This window comes from Molossus molossus, unplaced genomic scaffold, assembly GCF_014108415.1.
Source record: "Molossus molossus isolate mMolMol1 unplaced genomic scaffold, mMolMol1.p scaffold_m16_p_16, whole genome shotgun sequence".
NCBI classification, from domain to species: Eukaryota; Metazoa; Chordata; class Mammalia; order Chiroptera; family Molossidae; genus Molossus; species Molossus molossus.
This window is the reverse complement of record NW_023425351.1, coordinates 69008154-69025601: the sequence shown is the minus strand read 5'-3', so window position 1 is coordinate 69025601 and position 17448 is coordinate 69008154. Positions and strand designations below refer to the sequence as shown.

At 57.5% G+C, this 17448-nt stretch overlaps 1 protein-coding gene across 2 annotated transcripts in view; it reads left to right on the top strand.

The window, feature by feature from the left end:
• The window catches only part of NDRG1 (N-myc downstream regulated 1), a 48493-nt gene that overhangs the window by 16073 nt on the left and 14972 nt on the right, over nt 1–17448 (top strand). For both annotated transcript variants that reach the window (XM_036263914.1, XM_036263913.1), the window contains 5 exons: nt 9453–9558; nt 11359–11479; nt 11956–12018; nt 13283–13343; nt 14808–14894. In XM_036263914.1, the coding sequence (XP_036119807.1) occupies nt 9453–9558; nt 11359–11479; nt 11956–12018; nt 13283–13343; nt 14808–14894 (438 nt within the window). The remainder of the gene's footprint in view (nt 1–9452; nt 9559–11358; nt 11480–11955; nt 12019–13282; nt 13344–14807; nt 14895–17448) is intronic.

Here is a 17448-nt window from a genome sequence, read left to right as displayed (position 1 = left end):
TTTCTTTTCTTTTCTTTTCTTTTCTTTTCTTTTCTTTTCTTTTCTTTTCTTTTCTTTTCTTTCCTTCCTTCCTTCCTTCCTTCCTTCCTTCCTTCCTTCCTTCCTTTCTCCCCTCCCTCCCTCCCTCCCTCCCTCCCTCCCTTCCTTCCTTCCTTCCTTCCTTCTTTTCTGATGTATTTATGTGGTTAAGTACACAGAACATACAGTTTACCATCTGAACCAGTTTTAAGTGTGCAGTTTGTACATTCACACTGCTGTGTCCCCGTCACCAGCATCCACCTCCAGGGCCTCTTGTCTGTGACAGTGAAGCTGCCCCGTTAAACCCCGAGTCCTGATGCCTTTCCCTGGGCCCCTGGCAGTGCCTTCTGCTTCCTGTCTAGGACGTTAACTGCTCTAAGTATCTCATGAGCGGACTCATATAACGTGTATCTTTGTGACGGGCTCATTTCACGTAACATGACGTCTTCAGGGTCATCCACATTGTGGCGGGTGGCAGAACTTCCTTTCCTCTGGGGCTGCATAGTCTTCCGTCGTGTGGATGGGCCACGTTCGGTTTACCCATCACCGTCCCTGGGTGCGTGCGTCGTGTGGATGGGACACGTTTGGTTTACCCATCACCGTCCCTGGGTGCGTGCGTCGTGTGGATGGGCCACGCTCGGTTTACCCATCACCGTCCCTGGGTGCGTGCGTCGTGTGGATGGACCACGTTTGGTTTACCCATCACCGTCCCTGGGTGCGTGCCTTGCATGCACCCTTTGGCTGTGGTGAGTCATGGGTGCACAGGTATCTAGTTGAGTCCTGCTCTTAATTATTTTGGGTATATGCTTGGAAGTGGAGTTGTTGGATCAGATGGCTATTGTAGATTTTTAAGTCTTGGTTATTGATTTGGAACCGGGAAGACATAGTTTATCTGTTACTGTGAAGGTCATTTCTCACTTATGTGTTGATCCTGATAGTCGCAGTTTGTTACGAGTTCCTGTCCTGGGCACAGGTAGTTGGCAGAGCAGAGGCCAGGAGTTCGGCCAGTTCCCGGGGCAGATTGACGTGGAGGCTGATCAGGCTGGTGGGACGAGGGTGCTGTGCCCTCGGGACATCAGCCAAGTGGAGGGAAGACCCCGGAGGGAAGCCTCGAAGGGGAGCTTGGAGAGGCAGGATGGGGTCCGCCCGTGGGGTCCCTGCCGGAGCGAGCCCTCAGCCAGCCCCGGAGCTGCCCTGTGAGGCTGCGGGCATTGCTTTCGACAGTGCACACGTCGCCGACCTGCACTCTGGACCGGGAGCTCAGCCTCAGTGAGCGTGGGACACGCCCGCGCACCCTTCTGAGCGTGGGACACACCCAGGCATCCTTCTGAGCGTGGGACACGCCCGCGCACCCTTCTGAGCGTGTCGCACACCTGCGTATCCTTCTGAGCGTGGGACAAGACTCCCACCCGGTTCAGACAAGAACCGGAAGTCGTCACCTGCCTGAGCTCTCAGGGTAGGCAGGGGGAGGGCTGGTGTGAACTCCAGCAGCGCGGGATGGAAACCACACTGCTGACTCCCTAGAAGGGAAGGAAGCGGGAAGACCTCAGCGAACACGACTCCGGCTCCCGTCGGGGCCTGGGAGACAGAGCAGGCCGCGGAGCTGTGGTGTGGGCTTAGGTTGGGGGGCCAGGAAAGGCTTCCGGTGGAGGTGACATTGAACTGAGACCCGGATGGTAGATGGAACCGGGCACGGGACCCGAGAAGATGGGGGACGTGGGTCCTTGCCGAGGCAGCGGCCCGCGCGAAGGCCCCGGCTTGGGACTGAGCCTCCGCCTCCCCGATGAAGCGCAGCATCGGAGCTGAATCTGACAGCTGAGTGACACGTTGCCCAGGCTCCTTCCAATCTGTACAAATCTGCTCCTCTGGGTTTGGCTCCTAGATCTCGCTGACTCATGATATTTATGGAAGTTCCCCCAGATTTCCAGCAGTCTCCAAAATGATGTCTGGGGTCACCACAGGGTTGCTTGAGAAGACGTGTCCTCTGTGTCCTCACGTGTTACTGCTCACAGGGCCAGGAGCAGAGAACGACAGGGCCTTGGTCAGCGGAGGCAGCAAGGTCCACCCGCCCAGGGACAAAGGGCAGTCCCTTGTCCGCTGGGGACGTCAGCATCCTCTGATGAGCCAGACCAGGGTCCCAGCTTTCCCCTGCTCGCTTGCTGAACCTCTGGGGACTTGTACTGTCTTCCCTTCTTCACAGAGGAGGAAACAGGTTCTCCCGTGGACAACCGTTGTGAGGGGCCCCATGGAAACCCACCTGCCTGACCCAGCCCGGCGCTAACCCTGGAAGGGCCACGCTCGGTCTCGAGGGCTAGATTTCAGCTCTCCTTTGCACTTTTTATCAAAAAACATCCTCTTGGGCAAGTAATATGCACAAAACGTTGACGGCCTGATGTCTGAGCCGTGGAGGGTGGGCTGGGTGGGACTTGCGTGCACATGCCTCCCGGGGACCTGCCTGCCTCCCGGGGACCTGCCTGCCTCCCGGGGACCTGCCTGCCTACCGGACTGTATTGCTTGTCGCCGCCCCTGCGGGCGCCTGGCTCGTGCTCTGGGAGCCAGCTTGGGGCTGGAGCTGCCGCACTGGTTGTGTCTGGAAGCAGCCAACTTTATTTCTTGAAAAGTATTTGGTGCTCCGGCACTTCGACTCCCTCAGGCAGACTCGCTCCTCCTCTCGCGAGGCAGCCACGGGTACGAGCTACATGCATAGTTCGCGACTCCGAATAGCGCCCAGCCCGGAACGCAGCAGGAGAAGCTGCTGGAGGCTCTGTCGGGTGGTCTCTCGGGGGACAGCTCCGCTGACAGAGCAGGTGGCCCTGGGGCCTTCTCTCTCCCTGACTGGCATCCCCTTCGGGTGGGCTGTTGTGGCCTGGGGGACGTTTTAAGGCACACTGATCGGTGCCTGGAACGCGAGGTTCTGCTTGTTGCTCCCAGGACGCTGCGTCGCCCTCAGAGCACGGGGATGGTGGGCTGCCGGCCAGACACTGCGGCCACAGGAAGGATGCGGTGTGATCTGGCTTTGCAGAGACGGGAGGTCTGGCACCAGGTTCTGGGCAGTTGTGTTTGCAAATTTGATGAGTGGAGTCGGTGGGAGTATTTTGGGTTCCGGCTTATTTTCTTTGGCTAGAATTCTAGAATCCAAGAATATCCAAGCTGGCAGGTGCTTTATGATTCAGTCCTACCCCTTCTGCTCCAGGTGGGGTGGCTTTGTGGAAGGCCCCTCAGGGGAGGGGAGGGAGCGAAGGAATATTTGCATGCCCACTCCCTGTCTCAGGCCTCTCTCGCCAAGGTGGGGGATGCTGTCTTTCTTGGCAGGTGACAGCCCTGGTTAGAGACGTTAAGAAACCTGTCAAGGGGTAATGTCAAGACAGCCCTACATTTCAGCCCATCTGAACTCCTAAATATGTAACACACATGGGAGCTGTCTTAGCTCATGTCTGTGCTCCAGAAACTGGCCTGCCCTCTCTCCCTGCATCATCTCATTTAATCCTCCCAACAACCGTTTAGAGAGGAATTATTGCTGTTTTCATTTTACAGTCGAAGAACGAGGCCCAGAGAGGGCTTAAGGGATTTGCTCCGTGTCAGTCAGTGTTGAGAGAGATAATGAAATCGGACCCCGTCTCCGCATCCGGAGCCAAGTGCGTGTCACGAACGGGGGTGGGGGTGGCGGAGTTGAGCCCACTGTCCGTCATTCTGCCCCGGGCCCCAGATCGCCTCTCCTGTTGGATTTACTGTTTCTAATTCCTTCCACCTGGATCTTTGGTTATTCAGACGGTTTGATTCGATTTCGTTTCCATGGAATCTGTGTTTGTGTACTCACCAGGGCTCTGCTGGCTGGGAGCTGATGTTACCCACAGGGCCCGGGGGAGGGAGCCCAGGGCTGCGGCAGGAGGGCGGTGGGCAGCATCTCCGGAAGCCTGGCTCCAGCTCTGGGAGCCCCTGTCTGGCAGAACTGTGCCAGGGGCCGGCGGAGCCTTGTCGGGGGCCGGGGCAGCGCTGATTTCTTTCTCTTCTCTTGGAAGCAGGTCAGCTCCCAGGGAAAATGGAAACAGTGACCTTTACTGATTTCTTTCTCTCCACACAGTTCCTTCTTGTCTTCATGCCCCCTGACTGAAGGTGGGCAGAAGTCAGAGGCTTGGAAATCCTCAGCTCACCCTTTCCCAGCCCCGCCCGCCCCCAGCCCCGCTTCCCAGGGAAGTCCTTGAGCCTGAGAGCAAACCCGTGACACATGGTGGTGCTGCCCGTCTGGGTCAGTGCAAAACCAGGCTCTTCTGCCCTCCTCTGTGGGTTTCCCAGGGACGCCCTCCCGGTGGAGCAGGGGAGGAGCACCCCTCAGCATCCCCGTGTTGGGGCTTCTCCCCTGGTCCCCAGGTTCATCCAGTCCAGGCCCCCAGGCTGACCTATGGTGGCCGCCCATCCCCTGGTGAGCAGGTGCAGGGGGCAGAAGCAGGCTCAGGTCAGCTCTGCTGTTGCCAGCCCTGTGCCCTCGGCCAGTGGCCCGACCTCCCAGGAGCTTAGCTTCTTAATCCGTAAAGTCGGGGGAGCATCACTGTCCCCGAGGTGGCAGGCACAGGACATGAACAGCCTCAGGCCCCGCACGCAGACCTCCTCTCGCACCTCCCCCGTGTGCCTGCCCACCCCGCCACCCCTTTATTTTCCTTTTCATTGACTTTCTTGGGGTGACACTGGTCCTCCACTCTCTTCTTCTCAATCCCAGGAAGACAACCCCTAGTCCTTCCTCGGAGATTTCCGGTCGTCAGGGAGGGTCCGGCCTCACACCGTCATCACCGGTGGGCGCCCCCTGCCCGCGGCAGCTCCTCTCCCAACGCGAACTCTGTCCTTCTCTTGGTGTGGTGACGGCAGTGAAAGAACCCAGACACGGAGGGAGTGGCCCTGGTCCAGCCTGACCTCCCTGCGGTCTTGTCGTCTTCCCGGCATCCCAGGGGCTGGCTGCAGGGCCCCGGCTCAGGGCTGGAGGCCCGAGGACCAAGGCCATCCTGCCGGTGTGTGCCCGTGGCTTTCGTCTCGGCGTGTGCTGTCCTAGTATGTGCTCAGGAGCGGGCGGCCACCCCCGTGTTCCTGCCACACACGCCCCTCCCGGCCATCCTGCCCTCTCGGTGTGCTCCTCACCCCGTGGACAGGATGAGATCAATGGCACGGCCGGGCCCGTCCCTCCCCAGCGTGGGCACAGGAGACGAACCAGGGAGAGGGAGGAGGGGTGTGTTATTTCACAACGAGATGGTGGTCTTGAGCCTGGTTCTCATGTGTGTCTCTTTTCTCAAGAAGCTTGATTTCATGAATGCTGGGCCTGTGGCCCAAATCAGCTTTCTTTGCCTCGTTCCACCGGGTGCCCTCTGCCCTCCGGCCACGCCTCGACCAGCGCTTGCTAGGCTGAGGGGAGGGACAGCCCAGTCCCCTGCTGACTCAGGGCCCGTGTAAGTGTGTCATCCTCTTAGCGTCCAGGGCCTTCGGTGTCTCCCTGGGCCTGCTGTGCAGGGGACTGCGGGGGAGGGGCAGCAGCTGGACTCAGAGCGCCCGGATCGGTCAGCCGGGTGGCGTAGCCACTGAGGCTGCGGAGTGACCATCTCTGGGACGGGCGTCCTTACGATGGGCGTGGAGAGAAACCTACAATGTGCAAAACACTGTCCGGGCTCTTCCACGGTTTTAGTCTTGGGAGCATCTCCGTGACCAGATGGGCTCGTTATTGACCCCACTTTACAGCCGAGGGAAGGAATTCTCAGAAAAGTCTGGCAACTTGGCCAAGGGCACATGGTGGATATATCATTAAGATTCGCATCACTCAACAAGGAAGGTTTGCTATTTTTGCTGACCTAGAAGGCCTAGGACAGCAGGTGTGACTGTCACCCAGTCCCAGACTCCTTTCTGCTTCCTGCTCTGTCATCCCAAGCATGTCGTTTTTGTCCTCATGTTCATGAGATGGCTGCTGAATCCCCGAACGTCTCATCCACATTCCAGGTAGTAAGCAGGTGGAAGACTGAGAGGAAAAAATCCAAAGGCCAAGTTTGACCCTTTAAAATAGGTCTTCTCAAAGTGCCAGCAAGTTCTGCTCACGTCTCATTGGCCGGAACTGGGTCTCTGACTGCCCTGGGCTACAGGAGAGATGGGGAAGGGGAGATTTATCAGGCACGTGGCTGGGCGTCCTGTCGTAAACAAGGGAATAATGATCAACTTCACCTGCCGTAGTTCATAAAGCTGCCAAGCCAGGATGGGCAGCCCAAAGAGGCGGCAGGTGCTGTTCCCACTGCCAGCCAGCCTGCAGGCGGTGTAGACAGCAGGGTGGTACTATTCCCCAGCCTGCAGGCGGTGTAGACAGCAGGGTGGTGCTATTCCCCAGCCTGCAGGCGGTGTAGACAGCAGGGTGGTACTATTCCCCAGCCTGCAGGCGGTGTAGACAGCAGGGTGGTGCCCTCCCCAGCCTGCAGGCGGTGTAGACAGCAGGGTGGTACTATTCCCCAGCCTGCAGGCGGTTGTAGACAGCAGGGTGGTGCTATTCCCCAGCCTGCAGGCGGTGTAGACAGCAGGGTGGTACTATTCCCCAGCCTGCAGGCGGTGTAGACAGCAGGGTGGTGCCCTCCCCAGCCTGCAGGCGGTGTAGACAGCAGGGTGGTGCCGCCCCCCAGGCTGCAGGCGGTGTAGACAGCAGGGTGGTGCCCTTTCCAGCCTGCAGGCGGTGTAGACAGCAGGGTGGTGCCCTCCCCAGCCTGCAGGCGGTGTAGACAGCAGGGTGGTGCCCTCCCCAGCCTGCAGGCGGTGTAGACAGCAGGGGTGGTGCCGCCCCCCAGGCTGCAGGCGGTGTAGACAGCAGGGTGGTGCCCTTTCCAGCCTGCAGGCGGTGTAGACAGCAGGGTGGTGCCCTCCCCAGCCTGCAGGCGGTGTAGACAGCAGGGTGGTTGCCCTCCCCAGCCTGCAGGCGGTTGTAGACAGCAGGGGTGGTGCCGCCCCCCAGGCTGCAGGCGGTGTAGACAGCAGGGGTGGTGCCGCCCCCCAGGCTGCAGGCGGTGTAGACAGCAGGGGTGGTGCCGCCCCCCAGGCTGCAGGCGGTGTAGACAGCAGGGGTGGTGCCCTGGTGCCGCCCCCCAGCCTGCAGGCGGTGTAGACAGCAGGGGTGGTGCCCTCCCCAGCCTGCAGGCGGTGTAGACAGCAGGGGTGGTGCTATTCCCCGGCCTGCAGGCGGTGTAGACAGCAGGGGTGGTGCTATTCCCCAGCCTGCAGGCGGTGTAGACAGCAGGGGTGGTGCTATTCCCCAGCCTGCAGGCGGTGTAGACAGCAGGGGTGGTGCTATTCCCCAGCCTGCAGGCGGTGTAGACAGCAGGGTGGTGCCCTCCCCAGCCTGCAGGCGGTGTAGACAGCAGGGGTGGTGCCGCCCCCCAGGCTGCAGGCGGTGTAGACAGCAGGGGTGGTGCCGCCCCCCAGGCTGCAGGCGGTGTAGACAGCAGGGGTGGTGCCCTCCCCAGCCTGCAGGCGGTGTAGACAGCAGGGGTGGTGCTATTCCCCGGCCTGCAGGCGGTGTAGACAGCAGGGGTGGTGCTATTCCCCAGCCTGCAGGCGGTGTAGACAGCAGGGGTGCTGCCCTCCCCAGACTGTAGGCGGTGTAGACTGTGCAGGCTTCTGTCCTCTGGCCAGCCTCTCCCTCTGGGAACTGGCAGTCCTGGTGGGGACGCGGCTATAAAACAGACACTTGATCTCGTAAAGACGCTACCAGACAGAGAACAAGGGACCAGGTGTCATGTGTCTGACACACCTGTGATACATGCCCGCGGTGTGGGCCAGACACACATTTGGGGAGGCATGGGTGTTAGTCTCTATTCTGTGTGCCCGTGTACCCCGGGACGTGCCCCGAGGATGGCTGGTTCATGGAGACCCCGGGCAGATCAAAGGCTGTCTACAGTCACACTGATGGGGGACCTTACTGCACCCCTCTTTCGAGAGTCACAGTGCACGTTACATAGGAAAGGTTTCTTCTTCATGTTACACCTGGCACAGAGGGTAAACAGAGGTCAGAGAGCACAGGCTTTGGACTTGGACAGCCTCGGGTGCAGATCCTACTGCACCGTTCCAGCTGTGTGACCTTGGGGGCGTTCCTTACCCTCTCTTGACCTCGGTCTCCTGCGGACAGTGATTACCCAAGGTCCTGAGCACCTGCTGTGAGCCAGGGCCTGAGGCTGTAACCGTAAACAGGCAGAGGCAGCCTTGCCTTGGACCGATTTAGCTTTGGCTCCACAGCTGTATAATTTTAAGGCCCCCAAAGGGATGAGTCAACATCTGTTACTCCTCCCCACCCTGGAGTGGGGTCGGCCAGGACATCCTTGGTGCCACTAGGGTGGTGCCCAGAGCACCATGTACCGAGAAGCTCCCTTCCACCAGACCCAGACCTACCTCCTCCGCTCAGGAACCTTGGGGTGACCCAGGGGTTCGGAGGGACTGGGGAAGGTGGAGCTTGGATCTGAATCCTGATGTCCCAGGCTGGTGAGGACACTGCCTGGCCTGGCCTATTTTTAGAGGGTACCCTGTGGGTCAGCTGGGGAGACAATAGAGAATGTGGCCCCCACAAGGGACCATTGTTCCTGCAGCAGCTCAGGGCCAGGCTGGGCCCAGCAGATGATCTGGGCCCCACTGGGGCGGGGCCATTCCTCCAGGGCCGGGGATTTTCCATCACTAACCAGGAGCGAAGTGTTGGGCACTGAGAGGAGCATCGGAGAGATGGATGGGCGCTGTGTTCTGGGGACTCATTTTGTCAGGGTGATAAGGCAGGTGGCTCAGGAGGACCCCTGTGTTGGGGGTGGGCTCAGGCATTAACAGGGAGCTGGGGTTCCCCACATACTGTGCCTGCTTATACCCCTCCGCACCATCCCTTGGTAAACATGCTCACGGCCCCTCCTGCACCATGAGGCTCCGTTCTGTCCCATTGCACACAGCACAGTGGCAGCCCGGGAGGTGCGCCCCTGGCTACCAGATCCGGACTTGCTTCGGGGTCTTCATAGTCGGTCTAGGAGGCCCCGGGTCACTGCCTGGGATGCGGAAGGGGGTGGGTTACAACGGAGGTGCTGCCCTTTCCTGCTCTGCAAGTGGAGCCTGAGAACGGGGCTCCGTTCTTCTGCACCCCTCCCCCCCCGCCTGATCCAAGTTCCTCAGGTGGACAACCATGGGTTTCAAAGGATGGGAGCCGACCTGGTCCTCACCCAGCCCCGCAGCCCCTCGCGGGTTAAATCCTCTCTCCATCGGCATCGGCTCCCCTGCCCTCCCTGGCTGTCCACAGGGTTCTCCGGGCAGAGGTTTGCCTCCAGAGCCCAGTGCGAAGGTCCCGGAGCGTCCTCAGGACACAGCTGAGACGCCCCGGGTGTCTGCAGTCAGTGTTTCAGCCACACTGACGCTGACGTTCCATATGACAGTCCCCTCTGTCTGCTGTCTCTCCTCAGGAGCAGGACATTGAGACTTTGCATGGCTCCATTCACGTCACCCTGTGCGGGACCCCCAAGGGCAGCCGGCCCGCCATCCTCACCTACCATGACATCGGCATGAACCGTAAGTTCCGGGGACTCGTTTTCTAGTGAGCTCGTTCCCGCCGCGGTGGAGGGGAGGGGACAGCGAGGCGGGGCTGGTGGCAGGGAGCCCGGCTGCTTCTCTCTGGCTGGGACTTCCTTGAGTGTTCTGGGAAGAATTCTTGCCCCAGACTTGAAGAGTCTGGGATTCACAGCATGGGGCACGGAGTTGTCTGTGTGCCCAGAGCTGCCGGGAACTCAGGGAGCCCCCCACCATCTGTCTGTGTGACAGTGACTTCTTTTAATGAGCGAATACAATGGTTGTCAGTGTTTCCATCACAATCAACGTTAGCACATTATTACTCTGAAAAAATAAATCCTGTTCTCTTGTCTGTCACCCCCAATTTCCTCTACCCCCTAACCCTGGCGACCACTAGTCTCCTTTGTGTCTCTAAGGATCTGTCCACTTGGGACATTTTATAGAAATGGGATCACACGCTATGTGGTCTTTCGTGACTGGCTTCTATTACGATGTTTTCAAGGTTCGTTCTCTTTTGCCGAGCCATCGTCCGTCGTATGGACGTACCACATTCTGTTCACCCATTCCTTAGCTAGCGGGCACTGGGATGGCTTCACTTCTTGGCTGTTCTGAATGCTGCTGCGAGTGTGTAGACCGAATTCCTAAGATGACCATGGAGTGTGACCGATGTGGGTTCCATTGTTCACAGATGGGACTAAGCTGCTTTGTGTTAAAATGACGCAGAGTGGAGGTGGATCTTCCCGTGATGATTCAGGAGGCACCAATAGGCCTTCTTGGGGGTCCAGGAAGCTCTGTGAACTTGAACATTGCAAGCCGGATGCCTGCTTGACTTTTGATTGACAGACTGCCTGATTTACACCTTTTTTTTTATCAATGCCCTTGAGGCCGGACATGATGTCAGTCCCCGAAAGCCATTTTCTTCACTCTCTGGTCTCTCACCTCACTTCTTCCCCTGTGTGCCCCGTGTCCCTGAGGTAGCAGATGCCAGGCTAGGGTCTCTGGTAGCGATCACCTTAGTTCGCGGGGCCCTGGGGAGCAGATGGAGCTGATGGGGTGGCAATGCTCCCCAGTTTTACAGGGGCTCACTGTCAGTTACAGTAAGCTAACTGCTGTAACGAAAGACCCGGGACCTCTGTGGCTTCCCACACTGTATGTTATTTCTCAACACCCATATGGTGACGCAGGGACCCAGGCCCCTTCCGGCGGTGGCTCGGCCACCCCCTGGAGCCTCAGCGGCTTCTGCGGGCTCCTCTGCATCTGGCAGGTAGGTGGCAGAGGAGACAGAAGCCTAGAGGATGGAGCGGCAGGTGTTATGAGGAAGTGGCACCCATCACATGCTATTGGCCAGAACCTGATCACATGACTGTCTCTAATGACAAGGGTGTTATGAGGAAGTGGCACGCATCGCATGCTATTGGCCAGAACCTGATCACATGACTGTCTCTAATGACAAGGGAGCCTGGGAAATGTAGTCCAGCTGTGTGCCCAGGATGAAAGAAGCTGGTCTGGTGACCAGCTGGCCCTCCGTGCTTCAGGCAAAGTTTGAGATCATCCAGCAGCCAGTACAATAGAGTTTATGGGCCATCTCCACCTCCACACCCACTCCCTTCCCAAGGCTCATTCTCGCCTGTTACCACCAGAGGAGAGTGGGACCGGGATTAAAGACAAGCGTTCTTTCTTGTGAGTCCATTTTATTCTGCTGAACAGGAGTGAAGTAAACAAAATGAACATGCGTTGCGCAGAGCAAGCCAGTTCATTGTGTCCCCACTTCTTCCCCTTCCCTCTCCCCTGCCTGGTCTCCAGACAAAACCTGCTACAACCCCCTCTTCAACTGTGAGGACATGCAGGAGATCACCCAGCACTTCGCGGTCTGCCACGTGGATGCCCCTGGCCAGCAGGACGGTGCCGCGTCCTTCCCCCTGGGGTAGGCGGGGAGGCTTGCCGGGTGGAAGAGGGCGGTGGGGAAACCATTCGACTGGCTTCTAATGTTTTTAATTGTGGCAAATATACTCTTCTGTGAAGCCAAGTCTCTGATATAACCCCTCAGCCTCAATGACGTTGATAATCTTTACGTGGCGGGAGATCATAGCAACCTCATCGAGCTGTCGCGAGGATTGAATGGGCTTATGATGCTCATCGAGTACTTGGGGTGGGACCTGGAACACAGGAAGCAATTGGTAGACGATTGTTTAACTACGAGAAAGGCGGGGAATTAGGGATGGAGACATCCTTGCTTAACATAGCAGCTGAGCGTGCCCAGGGGGAGCACCTCCAATGAGGGGCCAGGGCAGACGCTGTGGGGAGTCCGGGCAGGTTCCCGCAGGGTTCCTCTCCTCGGGCCTTTGTTCATTTCCACCGGGGTGTAGGCTCGCGCTGACTCCTCTGTGTGCTTCTCCCAAGGTACATGTACCCCTCCATGGACCAGCTGGCCGAGATGCTGCCCGGAGTCCTTCACCAGTTTGGGTGAGTGTGAGGGACCCGCTCCCCACCAGCCTTCAGGGGGTGGGCTCTAGCTCCTTCCTTTCCTGGAGCTGCCATCTGGCTAGACCACTCCAATGGAGGGTGGAGTTTATGTATTTATTTATTTAGTATTATTATTTTTAAATATGTTTTTATTGATTTTTTTAGAGAGAGAGCAAGGGAGAGAGAGAAACATCGATGTGAAACAGAAACAGGGACTAGCTGCCTCCTGCGCGCCCCCTACTGGGGATGGAGCCCACAGCCTGGGCATGTGCCCTGACCGGGAATCGAACTGGGACCTCTCAGTCCACAGAACGACGCTCAGTCCACTGAGCCACCCCGGCCGGGCGAGGTTGGAGTTTAAAGCTCAGGGAAGGACCTGGCTGGTTTGCTCAGTGGTTAGAGCATCGGCCCGCGGACAAGAGTCCCAGGTTCGGTTCCCGCCAAGGGCATGTACCTCGGTTGCCGTTTGTCCCCGGCCCTGGTTGGGGTCATGTGGGTGGCAGCCCGTCGATGTGTCTCTCACATCATGTTTCTCTCTCTCTTTTCCTCCCTCTCTCCCTCCCGCTCTATCTGAAGATAAATGCAAAAATGTCCCCGGGTGAGGATAACAAAACTAAATTAATTTTTAAGAAAAAGCTCAGGGAAGAAACCACTCAGCTGACGTGGACTCACTGTTTTCCACACTCTGCTCCGTCTGCCTCTCTGCGTGGGGCTTTTCTCCCGGTTGGTGGCCTCACCTGATGACAGCCACCTGCATCCTTTCCCACCTTCTCTCCTTTCATGGCTGTTTCTTTCCGATGGAACGTTCCGGAACGGGATCGCCTGCGCCCTCAGCTCCGCCCTCTCCAGCCCCTTCTTCCTCCAGTGCTCATTTCCTTCTTGCTTGAGACGTTTGTGGAAGCGTGCCTCAGACTTCTCGCCTCGTTGATGTTCATGCCCGGTTTCAGAATGCAGGGTACAGCTCCTGAGCGGGAAGAGCGGCGATAGGCCCTCCCGTCCACGTCAGACGGTGTGAGAGCCCGGGCTGCGGGCAGGGAGCCGTGCGGAGAGCCCGAGTCTCCCCAAGGTCACGGCGCCCCGGGAATCCGTGCAGCACGGTGCGCCTCAGGCCCGAGGGCACAGCGTGTCCCCACTCTGTCTCGCGACCAGGACAGACACTGGGCGAGACGAGGTTCCTTAGGGACAAGGAGTGGGGTGGTCGCGAGGGTGGTCAGAGCTCCTAGCACTCACTTCTTCTGTGACGTGAGTTTTTTTCTGCTTTCAGGCTGAAAAGCGTCATCGGCATGGGAACCGGGGCCGGCGCCTACATCCTCACTCGATTTGCTGTGAGTTCTTGGGCATTAGAATAATTGTTTCAGCCCGGCCAGTGTGGCTCACTGGCTGAGTGTCAACCCGTGCACCAGGAGTTGCTGGTTCGATTCCCGGTCGAGGCACACGCCCAGGTTGTGGGCCCGATCCCCAGTGGGGCATGCGGGAGGGGGCCAATCAATGTTCTCGCTCATCGATGTTTCTATCTATCTCTCCCTCTCCCTTCCTCTCTCTTTAAAATCAATAAAGAAAAAAAAATAAGTTTCAAATAAAATTAATTTAAGGTGAAGGAAGAAAATTAGAAAAGCATCAAAAAAACCCAAAAGGGAGAAAGAAGTGACCCGCATTCCATTTTCCAAGAAGCACAGCTCACACTGCGGTGTGTGGTCCAGACGTGTGTGTGTGTGTGTGTGTGTGTGTGTGTGTGTGTGTGACTTACGTGCTGGCAGCTTTTCTCGCTCTTGCACGGAAATGCCATCCCAGCCCACCCTCTCCTCGCCGGCTTTGGCACTCAGCATGCACTGTAGGCAGGGCCCAGGTCGCCGAGTAGTCTACTCTGCTACTTGGTTGCGGTAGCGTTGGAGCCAGGGGACTCTCGGCTCCGGACTAACTCTAAACTAGAACCAGGGATACCTGAGTGAACATGACAGCTGTCACTTACCTCACTGCAGGCCCAAGTCGGGGCCGCTGCGTCCTCTGTGTCCTTACAGGAATGCAGCGACGCCCGTTTCCATTCAGCCGAATGCACCCTCACTGCCCGGTACTGGCGGGCTGTGCTAGAGGTTAGAAATGCAGACATGAACACCGGGTGGGCGGGCGACCTGGGCACTGAGCAGATGAAATGAGGTCTACATGGTGTCATCTATGTGTGTGATACATGTATTCTCCTAGAAGTCATAGAATTCTTCCTGATTACGAACGAGCGTTGATGTGCCCGATGAGGAGGTGGATGGTACGAAATACCCACTTTGCAGCTAGGACAGCTGAGGGGCAGCGAGGGGCAGTGACTGGTCCGAGGCTGGTCCACGAGGACAGAGGCTGCTCCCTCTGTCCATGCCCTCGGGGACCCGACCCAGTGTGCCCTGTGCTGAAGCCTCCGCTTGGCATGGAGAGGGGGCTGCAGGTTCTTGAGAGTCCTTCCCTGGTCCTTTCCTCTGCCTTTGGTTTGACTTTTTGTTGTTAATCCTCATCGGAGGATATTTCCCCATTGATTTTTAGACAGAGTGGAAGGGAGGGAGGGAGAAACATCGATGTGAGAGAGACACATCGATTGGTTGCCTTCTGCATGACCCCGACTGGGGCCGGGAGTCCAACCTGCAACTGAAGTACGTGCCTCGACTGGAAATCGAACCTGTGACCCTTTGGTCTGCAGGCCAATGCTCTAACCACTGAGCGACCCAGCCAGGGCTGGTTTGACTTCTAAAGTTTACAGTATCTCAGATTTCCAGGCTGTGTCTCTCACCCGGTGTCTTGAATTGCAGCTGAACAACCCTGAGATGGTGGAGGGCCTGGTCCTCATCAATGTGAACCCTTGTGCGGAAGGCTGGATGGACTGGGCGGCCTCCAAGGTGAGCCGGGGCCTGGGCGGGCAGGGTCTGGAAATGCAGTGGGCAGGTGCCCGCCCGGAGGAGCAGTGGGCATACGAGACCCTCCTGTCGGCACCTCACCACCTCTTGACCCCATCCCCAGCCAAGAAGGCAGGTGTCCTCTGCTTTGCTTGGATAGTAGAGGTGGCTCCGATGTGCGCATTCAGAGAGCAGCAGGACCAGGAGGCCGCGGGCTGGGCCAGCAGCGTCAGGGCCCCTGCCAGCTTTGACAAGCGTAGGAGTAATCTCTGGGGACCTAACCTGCTAGGCTTTTCTCAAGATGCTGAGAATAAAAAGATGAGCGAGACTAATGCCTCCAATCCCAGGAACCCACCTTATTGCAGGAAAAGAAACGTGTTTGGTACCGACTCTATGCCACTGTTTTCCGACAATAATAATTAGCTGACGTGTGTTGCGTGGTTGCCGGGTGCTGTGTCTACTCTCCGTTGCTATGAGTGCCTGACATTATTTAATCCTCACAGGGCCTCCAGGAGGGGGGTTGTCATGCCCGTTACAGAGGGGGAAACTGAGGCTGTCAGGGGTGGGGAGACTGTCCAGGCTCTCGCAAAGCTGGGCAGAGAGAGAACTGGGGCTGAATGCAGGGCACCTGGCCCCACGGTTTTCGGGCCTCCCGTCTGTGCTGTGCCCAGGGGCTCTCGTGCAGCAGGTGTCAAAGGCCCACCCTGACCCGAGTGCCGCAGGGCAGGGCACAGAGGGCCAGGACACGTCCCTTCCTGGCGCACAAGGGGCCCACATTGTCTCGGAAAAGTCTGCTCTGGCTGGGTGGCCTAGGGTTCCTTGTTTATTTAAAAATTATTATTGTTCTTTTTCATAAAAACCCCTGTACTTGCCAACGCGGTGGGGGAACTGTTCCAGTCGAAACAGGACGGAGCTTGTTAACCCGGGTGATGCTGGCTTCTCATTTTGAAAGTGTGTTTTTACCAAGGTTGGGGTGGCTGCTGGGGACAGAAGGATTGAGGGGGCCGTGCCCCTGCCCCCTCTCCCCACCCGTCCTGGCCAGCCAGTCCGATATTGTATTTCTTCCTGGAACATTCTGCCAGAAGGCAGAGCCCTTCCCTCTGGCCTGCAGGACATTCGGGAGCGGAACACACTCCCTGTTTTTCATTTTATTTTCCAGCAAAGGAAGTGACATTCCACTCAGCCAGTTGGCTCCTCGGGAGCTGTTCTGAGCCAGATGTGGAGAGCTGGGGACATGAGCCGTTGGCAGTGGGGGCCTGAGGAATGTCTGGGGCGGGGGTTCATATCTGCACCATATCCTTCCTTTGCAACCCAGCCCTGGAGAAGAAAGACCTACATCAAGGGGCTCCTGTATCCCAGTTACTGGGTCACATCCTGTGACGTGTGTAGTTGCTCCCATAATCCTCGTTGCGACCTGGCACTTTGAAGTTCCTGCCATCCTCAGCTACAGACGGGCAGTCTGAGGTCCAGAGGCTTTGCAGCCTGCCCTGGGCTCCACACCTGGGAACCCCAGGAGTCAGCACACGTTTATGGAGCTCCCGCTGTATCCCTAGCATTTATGGAGCTCCCACTGTATCCCTAGCATTTATGGAGCTCCCACTGTATCCCTAGCATTTATGGAGCTCCCACTGTATCCCTAGCATTTATGGAGCTCCCACTGTATCCCTAGCATTTATGGAGCTCCCACTGTGTGCCTAGCATTTATGGAGCTCCCGCTGTATCCCTAGCATTTATGGAGCTCCTGCTGTATCCCTAGCATTTATGGAGCTCCCGCTGTATCCCTAGCATTTATGGAGCTCCCACTGTATCCCTAGTATTTATGGAGCTCCCACTGTGTGCCTAGCATTTATGGAGCTCCCGCTGTATCCCTAGCATTTATGGAGCTCCTGCTGTATCCCTAGCATTTATGGAGCTCCCGCTGTATCCCTAGCATTTATGGAGCTCCCACTGTATCCCTAGTATTTATGGAGCTCCCACTGTGTGCCTAGCATTTATGGAGCTCCCGCTGTATCCCTAGCATTTATGGAGCTCCCACTGTATCCCTAGCATTTATGGAGCTCCCGCTGTGTGCCTACCATTTATGGAGCTCCCACTGTATCCCTAGCATTTATGGAGCTCCCGCTGTGTGCCTACCATTTATGGAGCTCCCACTGTGTGCCTAGTATTTATGGAGCTCCTGCTGTATCCTTAGTATTTGTGGAGCTCCCGCTGTATCTCTAGCACTTATGGAGCTCCTGCTGTGTGCCTAGCATTTATGGAGCTCCTGCTGTATCCTTAGTATTTGTGGAGCTCCCACTGTGTCCCTAGCATTTATGGAGCTCCTGCTGTATCCCTAGCATTTATGGAGCTCCCACTGTATCCCTAGCATTTATGGAGCTCCCGCTGTATCCCTAGCATTTATGGAGCTCCTGCTGTATCCCTAGCATTTATGGAGTTCCTGCTGTATCCCTAGCACATATGGAGCTCCTGCTGTATCCCTAGCATTTATGGAGCTCCCACTGTATCCCTAGCATTTATGGAGCTCCCGCTGTATCCTTAGTATTTGTGGAGCTCCCAC